Source organism: Equus przewalskii, chromosome 21 (genome assembly GCF_037783145.1).
Source record: "Equus przewalskii isolate Varuska chromosome 21, EquPr2, whole genome shotgun sequence".
NCBI classification, from domain to species: domain Eukaryota; kingdom Metazoa; phylum Chordata; class Mammalia; order Perissodactyla; family Equidae; genus Equus; species Equus przewalskii.
This window is the reverse complement of record NC_091851.1, coordinates 49,666,705-49,675,083: the sequence shown is the minus strand read 5'-3', so window position 1 is coordinate 49,675,083 and position 8,379 is coordinate 49,666,705. Positions and strand designations below refer to the sequence as shown.

The window sequence follows — 8,379 nt, the reverse complement described above, 5'->3', positions numbered from 1 at the left end:
GCATTCTTCCCTGCCTCAGGGCCTTTGCACATTCTGTTCCCTCTGCATAGAACACTCCTCCCCATGTATCCTCTCATCTCCTTCATGTGTTTCCTTCAGGGGCTGGTTCAAAAGTCACCTCGTGAAAGGAGAGGCAGTGACACCCCTGACTCCCTCCTCCACACCAGGCAGCCCCACTCTGTACAGCGCGTCTCACAGCCTGGTGCCCCAAACGCTGATCTGGTTGTGGGTTTGTTCATTGTCCTCTCTCTGCATCAGAGCAGGAGCTCCCCACAGGCAGGGACTTGGGTCTGTTTGATTTGTGTCAAATCCTTATCTCCCAGAACAGGGCCTATACATGGTGGGTGCTCGATAATGAACAAATGAATGGATGATGAACGATTCCGGCCCCTGAGGGAGAAGGGGTGAATGGTCCCCAGGAACACAGACCTGCCCCCTCCAGCCCACTTGGCAGCTCTAAACCGATGGACCTTCAAAGCCATTTGTCACCAAAGCCAGGGCAACAGCAGAAAAGAAGCACAGGGCTGCCCTGCCCCCACGGTGGGGGGCCCACAACACCCGGGGGCCCTGCTCCTTCTTCCCACAATTCCCAGGGCAGCTGAGGACTGTCACCAGAGCCTGGCAGGAGAGTGGGGGGCCAGCCTAGCCCAGGGCAGGTGGGCACCGCACTCCTGGGGGCCCAGGATATCCAAGTGTGCCAACACCCACTCAGGGCACACAGAGGGCTCTGCCACACCAAAAGCCACCAAGGGGACCAGGGCACGACTCCTGCAGGACCAGGACACTCCCACACCCAGGCCTGGGGCACTGAGCTCTGAAGGAAGACACCATACCAGCAGCTGCCCCGAGCCTGGATAGGGAGGCAAGGGGGGAGGAGCCAGGGTCAGGAGCGCCGGGCCTGGCTGGGGCCAGACAACTGGACAGACAGAGTGTCTGGCGCCTGCTCAGCCAGGCTGGCCCTCGGCTCCCTCCTCGCAGCTGTGGCCTTCCTTCCTGAGCTGGGTTTCCTGGCTCCTCCCTGCTGTTGCCGCGGAAACCCAGAGCTGCCGGTTCCCATGGAGCTCCCGCTGAGCACGCAGCAACAGCCCAGGACGCGGCTCCACGACACAGCTCGACACCCCCAGCATTTGGAAACAGCCTCTGCAACATCCCCAACTCCTGGAACACCCACAAAAGCCACTCCAATTGCACGCAGCCCAGCCCCAACCATGCACGGTGCGCCTGCCCGTGCCACGGGGCGGGCTCCTCATACATGCTGCACTTGGCGCCCCAGCATCCACAAGCTTGTGCCCTCGGCCCAGAGAGGCCCCCACTTGCTTAGTCCTGCTGAGCACTGAGTACCCCACAGCACTCGGGGGCAGATCCAACACCCTGCACGGCACCCCTGGACCTGCAGCACACCCCCAAGACACCCACAGCCGCAGCAGCACCCCACTCTTCTGCTCACTCAAGAGGCTCCAGACCCTCAGGTGGCCCCACACCCCAAGAGCACACTGACAAACACCCAGCTCAGCCTGTGGCTCTCAGGGCCACATGACTGTGGCAAGTCGCGCAATGACCTCAAACTAACGTTCTGGAAAGCTGCCCGAGCCCACTCCCTCCTGCCCACCCCCGACCTTTCCCAGGAGCCTGGGGGCTCTGTGCACACCAGGTCCAGCACCCCAGGCTGACAGCAGCACAGCACCCACCGGGTGGGGCAAGCACCTGGATCCCCAGTCCTGCCGCTGGGAGAGACTCACACACACACACGTGGGCCCGGTTGGTTCTAGGCCTTCAGGTGGCCTCCCCAGAGGCCCTGACCCCAGGGCAGAGGTTGAGGCTGACCCCACACCTCGAATTCTCTCCCACCCTCTGCCCCGCCCCAGCCCTCTGAGAGGCCGCAGAGCAAAGCCTGGGGATGCGGGCCAGGCCTGCAGCCCTGGTCTCCAGGACCAAGAGGCAGGACCTCTTCTGGGCCTCCTGGCTCCAGAGCTCCGGCCTCAGGAGACTAGAGAGTCGGCTCCACCTGGACCTTGTCCAGCGGGGACCCCACCCCACCCTCAGGGAGCAGGAGGGTCCAGCCCCTTGAGACTCTGTAATTGGTCCCAGCCTCGCTGCTCCTGCAGCAGCCAGGCTGGGCGGTGGGACCCTGTGAGGTCTGTGCCCCGGGCAGTGCCTGGGAGGTCCGCCGCCCCGGAGCCCAGCCAAGCCCCCACCCAGAGCCACCACCATGGGGGATTATCCAGCATCCTTTGCAGGCCTCCCCCAGAGCCTGGGGGTCCCATCCAGGGTGAGGGAGGTGGAGGGTGGACAGCAGGGAGGCTAGCCCCACATTTGCAGAGAATGCTGGCCCCTTCAATTCACCTTTCTTTCTAGGGAGCTGGGGGCTGCAGACCCTGGCCAGGCCAGGCTGAGTGGGTTCTGGAGCTACAGGAATGCCCGCGGACTGGCAAATCACTCCCGCTCTGGAAGGAACCGGGGCCACAGCTTGGTGGCCAGAGAAGTCTTGGGGGCCCCTCCCTTGGTGGGTGTGGATGGCCAGGACTTCACTGAACAGGACCCCCTTTCTATGCCCTGTGGGTCCCATCTCCTCATAGCAGAGGCTGGACTCTGGCTCCCAAGGCCCTGGGCAGCCTCCAACACTAGCGTCTTCCTCACCCCCACCCCCAGGCACACAGACAGACAGACACACAGACCACACACAGATGCACAGACACACACTGCTGACGCCCTGCCCCCAGCACAGCTGGCCACACCCACACCAGGCCTGGGGAGTCCCCTCAGCCTGAGACTCCGGGGTCAGGGCCACCCCAACTGCAGTCCACACCCCCATTGTTTCTGCATCTGCACAGTGGGCCAGAGCCACCGTCCTCACCCTCAGGCAGCATGCAGAGGAGGGTGGCCTGACCGAGAAGAGGCGGGGGGGCATGCCAGGAGGCTCTCTGCTCACTCTGCCCAGCCCCAGCCCACAGGACATGACAGCCGGACACCTGAGTCGCACAGCTCGGCCAAGAGGGAGGGCCACGGGCTGGCGCCGGGCGAGGCGGCCATCCGGAGGGAGCAGTGGGCAGTGAGGTAACGCCGGACATGGCTGCCTCTGCATCTGCAGCAGCTGGGACAGCTCTGGGCCGTCGGGGGTTGCAGGGGACCAGGCAGGGCTCCTGGGGGGACTGAAAATCCATCCCAACGTGGGAGGGGCTGTAGCAGAGGATCCTGCAGGCCTCCTTCCTGAACGCCAGTGACCGTTGTCCCAGACCAGCTGCTGCCCAGGCTGACCTCAGACCACACCCAGAACACTGCGGGAGGTGGCAGCATCCACCAAGCACTGGCCCCTCGGACGGTCCCTCAGCTACAGCCTTCCACACACATCCCTCCCACCGCTGCAGGCTGCCCCCCACCACCCACACAGGCCAAAGGGGAGCTGGCATCTCTGGGAGAGGCCTGTGTGTCCGTCCACCCCAGCACCCTTCCTGCCTGCCTCCCAGGAAAAGCCGGCTTCCCTGGGGCCCAGAGAACCCCCTTCCTGGTGCCTTGACTGCCCCAAACACCAGTGCGGGCTGTGTCCGAGAATCAGGCCCTGGGGCCTGGGAGAGCTGGAAACCTCACCCTTTATTCCTCAAGCCGATGGACGGGATCCTCCACGACAGAACCTGATGTGGGGACAAGTTGTACACCCAACAGCCCTTAGGTCAAGGGAGCCCTGTGGGGGTGCTGGCTCCTCCCCAGGGCAGGAGGGCTCCTGGAAGCAGCTCAGGACCCACCGCATTCATAAACGCTGACTGTATGTGGCCTAGAGGAACAGAGGACAGAGAGCCTCTGGCTACACAGGCCCAGGGTCACCGACACCTGTGGCAATGTACCACGGAGCTCCCAAGGCTTGCGGTGGGGGCTCCTGACATGGTAAGCACGGGCTGCAAATGAATGCACAGGAGGGAAAACTGTGAACCACCCCAGGGCTGCTGAGGACACTGGCCCTACCCCGAAAAGAACCACCCTCAGCATGAGAGGAAGACTGCCCCGGGGAGGACCCCTCAGCTTCCAGAGCCCAGACCCCTTCCTGGTGGGGGAATGCAGACCGAGAGGGGGCTGGAAGCTCCTCTGGAAACCCTCCCAGGCCTGAGGGTCCCAGGGAGGGGCTCCCTTCCCCACACCTGCCCTGACCCTGGTCCAGCCCCACTCTCACTGCAGGGATTGCCCGGGCTGAGCTCCTGCTGGTCCCAGCCGTCGACCCCCACAGGCCCTGAAGCCCTGAAGCGGGGCAGCGAGGCCGAGGCCGGGGCTCTGCCTTCCCCGCAGGCTGCTCCGCCCTCGCAGCCCCCTTGGCTCACTGGGTCAGGAGGTCTGCCGCCGAGGTTCGCCCTGTTCCAAATCGGTCTTGGAGTGGAGGAGAGGACACGAAGACCATCTTCGCCTTTAACCCCATGGACAGGCTTGGGGGTAGAGATCGAAGCCCCCAGTGCTGAAAGTTCCACATGTGGGTAGAAGTTGCGGGGGACACAATGACCCTGGGGTTTTCTAGAGCACTTCCCCAAGATACAGGGCGCTTTTTCCAAGGTGCCCCTTATCTTTGAGCGGGACTCGAGGAAGGACTTACAGGCCGGCGACAGGCAGCCTCCCAAGAACACAGTGTTAAAATATGACCCCTCTTCCCAATGCAATTTCATGGGGGAGGGGCGGGGGCAGCCACCCTCCCCCAATTACCGCCTGGGGGGTCTCTCTCCGTGGGTGGGGGCGGCAGCTGTCTCTCACAGTCTGACACTCCCATGAGGACGCTCCCTTCCAAGCTCCAGCCCACATCAGTGGCCCTTTCCTACTCGGGGGGTCTCTCCTTCAGAGAGAGCGCGGGGGGCGCTGCGCGGAGGAGGCCGCGGAGGAATCCGGACGGTGGAGAAGAAAGGGAGCCCCCGGAGAGGGGCGGCCCCGGCCCCGGCCCCGGCCCCGGCCCTGGCCCGCCCCGCCCCGCCCCGCCCCGCCCGCAGCGCCGCCGATTGGCCCCGCGCCGCTATATCTGGGCGCCCACCCGGCGCGAGGCCACCGCCGTCCGTCCGCCTGTCCCGGCCCGCCCTCTGCACCCGTCCCGCAGTGCCAGCCGCCCACCCTCCGCGCTCCCGCGCTCCGTTCCGCCCAGGCCGCGCCTAGCTGGAATGCAGAGATCGCCGCCCGGCTACGGCGCACAGGACGACCCGCCAGCCCGCCGCGACTGTGCATGGGCCCCGGGACTCGGGGCCGCCCCTGAGCCGCGCGGCCTCCCCGCCGCCCCCGCCGCGCCCGCCGCGCCCGCCTCGCCGCCCAGTCCGCAGCGCAGCCCGCCGCGAAGCCCCGAGCCGGGGCGCTATGGCCTCAGCCCGGCCAGCCGCGGAGAGCGCCAGACGGCCGACGAGTCGCGCATCCGGCGGCCCATGAATGCCTTCATGGTGTGGGCGAAGGACGAGCGCAAGCGGCTGGCGCAGCAGAACCCAGACCTGCACAACGCGGTGCTCAGCAAGATGCTGGGTGAGTGACGCGGACGGGCGGGAAGGGTGAGCAGTCGGGGGAGGGGGACTTCGTGGAAGGGGATCAGAATGGGCAAGGGCCGCTCCCTACCCTCGCGGCGCGCCCAGGGCGCACGCAGGGCCCGGCAGTGCGCCCGCCCGACGGCCCCCCACTGACCCGCGCCCGCGCCCCGCAGGCAAGGCGTGGAAGGAGCTGAGCACAGCCGAGAAGCGGCCCTTCGTGGAAGAGGCGGAACGGCTGCGCGTGCAGCACCTGCGCGACCACCCCAACTACAAGTACCGGCCGCGCCGCAAGAAGCAGGCGCGCAAGGCCCGGCGGCTGGAGCCCGGCCTCCTGCTCCCGGGCCTGGCGCCCCCGCCGCCGCCCGAGCCCTTCCCCGCGGCGCCCGGGCCGGCCCGTGTTTTCCGCGAGCTGCCCACGCTGGGCGCAGAGTTCGACGGCCTGGGGCTGCCCACACCCGAGCGCTCGCCGCTGGACGGCCTGGAGCCTGGAGAGGCCGCCTTCTTCCCGCCGCCCGCCGCACCCGAGGACTGCGCGCTGCGGCCCTTCCGCGCGCCCTACGCCCCCGCCGAGCTGCCCCGGGACCCCGGTGGCTGCTACGGGGCGCCCCTGGCCGAGGCGCTCAGGACCGCGCCGGCCCCCGCCGCGCCGCTCTCCGGCCTCTACTACGGTGCCCTGGGCGCGCCCGGCCCGGGCCCGTATCCCGGCCCGCTGTCGCCGCCGCCCGAGGCCCCGCCGCTGGAGGGCGCGGAGCCCCTGGGGCCCGCCGCCGACCTGTGGGCCGACGTGGACCTCACCGAGTTCGACCAGTACCTCAACTGCAGCCGGACTCGGCCCGACGCCACCGGGCTCCCATACCACGTGGCGCTGGCCAAGCTGGGCCCGCGTGCCATGTCCTGTCCGGAGGAGAGCAGCCTGATAGCCGCGCTGTCCGACGCCAGCAGCGCCGTCTACTACAGCGCATGCATCTCCGGCTAGGCCGGCGGCCCACGCCGTGTGTCGCCGCTCTGTCTGTCGCGGGTGTACGTTGCAGGCTACTTGGAACAGCCCCGCGGGAACCAGCGACGCGTGCGCTCAGCGGCCGCCGCCGCGGGCATCCTGCTGGGGTGGTTCCCACACGCCCGGGGCTTTTCCAGGGAGCCCAGGCCTATGATCTGTTGGCTGGCCCTGCCAAGGTTAAGTTTTTGAAGCGCCTAATCCTTTTCCTGCAGTGTATTTTCTAGAACCAAGCTGTATTTTTTACTTTGCCTTTTTTATATACATAATACAACATATTTAATTTTTATTAAACCTTTAACTTTTTCTAAGGGATTTCACTGATCAAAAGCATCCATGTAGCAGGGGCTTTTTAAACGTGAGGAATAACAACGCTTTTTTGCTGTAAAGGAAAGGAGGAGCCGGAGCTGGGTCCCCCTGGGCCAGGCAAAGCCACAATAAAGCCCCTCACCTTTCCTCTGCCACCAGCGTCTGTGCTTGTTGGAGCACCCTTGGCTGTGCCCTTCCCTCCAGATGGCCCCCAGAGAGCCTGACCCCAGCGAGGACCCCACAGCCCCCACTTCATCCTTCCAGGATGCGCCCCTCATGCAGAGTTGCTGGGAAGCACACGTGCGGTCCCCTAACCCTGCCAGCCCTCCATTCCCCTCCTGGCCCACCCATCTTAAGCCTAATAAGGATCAGACTAACCCAGCAACCCCCCTCCATCCCCACCCAGGTTTCACCATCCTCATCTCCTCCTTGGAACTTCCTTCAAGCCCAAGACCTGCCCAGGACAGTGCCCTTCTCCCAGGGAGGTGGGGGAGTGTGTGTGTGTGTCAAAATCTGTTTGCAGACGTGCATCACAGGGCCCCTGACTGTCAGTCTCAATCCAGTGTCCTCAGAGAGAGCAGCACCATGTCAGCTACACTGCTCCCTAGGGTGACCTGTCCAGGTCAATGACCAGACCAGCAGGGCTCAAGCTGCACATCTCAAGCCCTAAACTCTGGAGCCCCATCACACTAGCCCTATGCCCCTCCCAGCAAGACTGGACACCCTCTGTTCACACTTCCTCCTTGGTACTCCAAGTTCCTTCCCAGTGCCCCTCACTGAGGAGCCCACAGGTTCAAGAGAAGTTGGCAGCAATCATCCTGGGTGATTCTTTCCTGGGACAGGATCCATGACACCCCCAGAAGTGAATCCCCTGCTCATTCACATACTTCTCAGGGCCTAGCAGGTCTTCTAAGCCAAGAGGAGGGGTCATGTGTCCCCTTGGTCTATCCTACCCCAGCGCCCACCCCCATAGCATATTGAGGGATACAGGTGACTCCTGACAACCCTGATGTGGGAAAGTCACTGAATTCAGTCTTCCGAGTGCCTGCGAGTGCGGGTGTCTGTGACACATGAGGGTTCTGTATGACAATGTGTGTGGTTCTGTGAGTCAACTACTGGTGAGACTGAATCTGCATATGTGTGAGTGAGTGTGTACATGTGTGTGTGTGGCTGTGATGCTGTGACAGTGTGGCCATGTGCTTCTGTGTGACCAGCCCTGAGGGTGACTCTGTGTGTGACGCCCATGGTGTCTGAGACTACACACGGACGTACAGCAAGCCTGGGTGTCCACGCTGCTGCCTGAGTGTGCAGGGAGGTGAACAGACTGTGGGGCTGTCCTCAGGTGTCCTGCCTCTCGGAGGCAGGTTGACATCATCTTTGTATTAACTGGCAAAAGCCCCACATCTCAGCTGGCGGAGTGAGGGGGCTGCACCTGGGCCCCCATCCCCACCCCATCGGCAGGAGGGCCCAGAAAACTCAAAGACAAAGGGACAGAGAGAGATACACATAAAGGGACAGAAACAGACAAGCGGAGGAGGGTGGGAGATGGACTCCGAGGTGGAGAGAGATGGCCTGAGCAGGTGGAGGGACAGACAGAAATAG

At 64.5% G+C, this 8,379-nt stretch overlaps 1 protein-coding gene and 1 long non-coding RNA gene across 2 annotated transcripts; one reads left to right on the top strand and one right to left on the bottom strand.

Moving 5' to 3' along the window:
* Positions 1-3,585: 3,585 nt before the first annotated feature.
* Positions 3,586-4,885, bottom strand: LOC139078023 (uncharacterized). The gene is made up of 3 exons (XR_011530712.1): positions 4,681-4,885; positions 4,308-4,438; positions 3,586-3,769 (listed from the first exon to the last, which is right to left on the bottom strand). It is a non-coding gene; the product is annotated as an uncharacterized lncRNA (long non-coding RNA).
* A 102-nt stretch (positions 4,886-4,987) lies between these two features.
* On the top strand, positions 4,988-6,932 carry SOX18 (SRY-box transcription factor 18). Its single transcript, XM_070587820.1, has 2 exons — positions 4,988-5,472; positions 5,648-6,932. The coding sequence occupies exons 1-2, from the start codon at positions 5,124-5,126 to the stop codon at positions 6,448-6,450; spliced, it is 1,152 nt and encodes a 383-aa protein (XP_070443921.1). The 5' UTR covers positions 4,988-5,123; the 3' UTR covers positions 6,451-6,932.
* Positions 6,933-8,379: the final 1,447 nt, after the last annotated feature.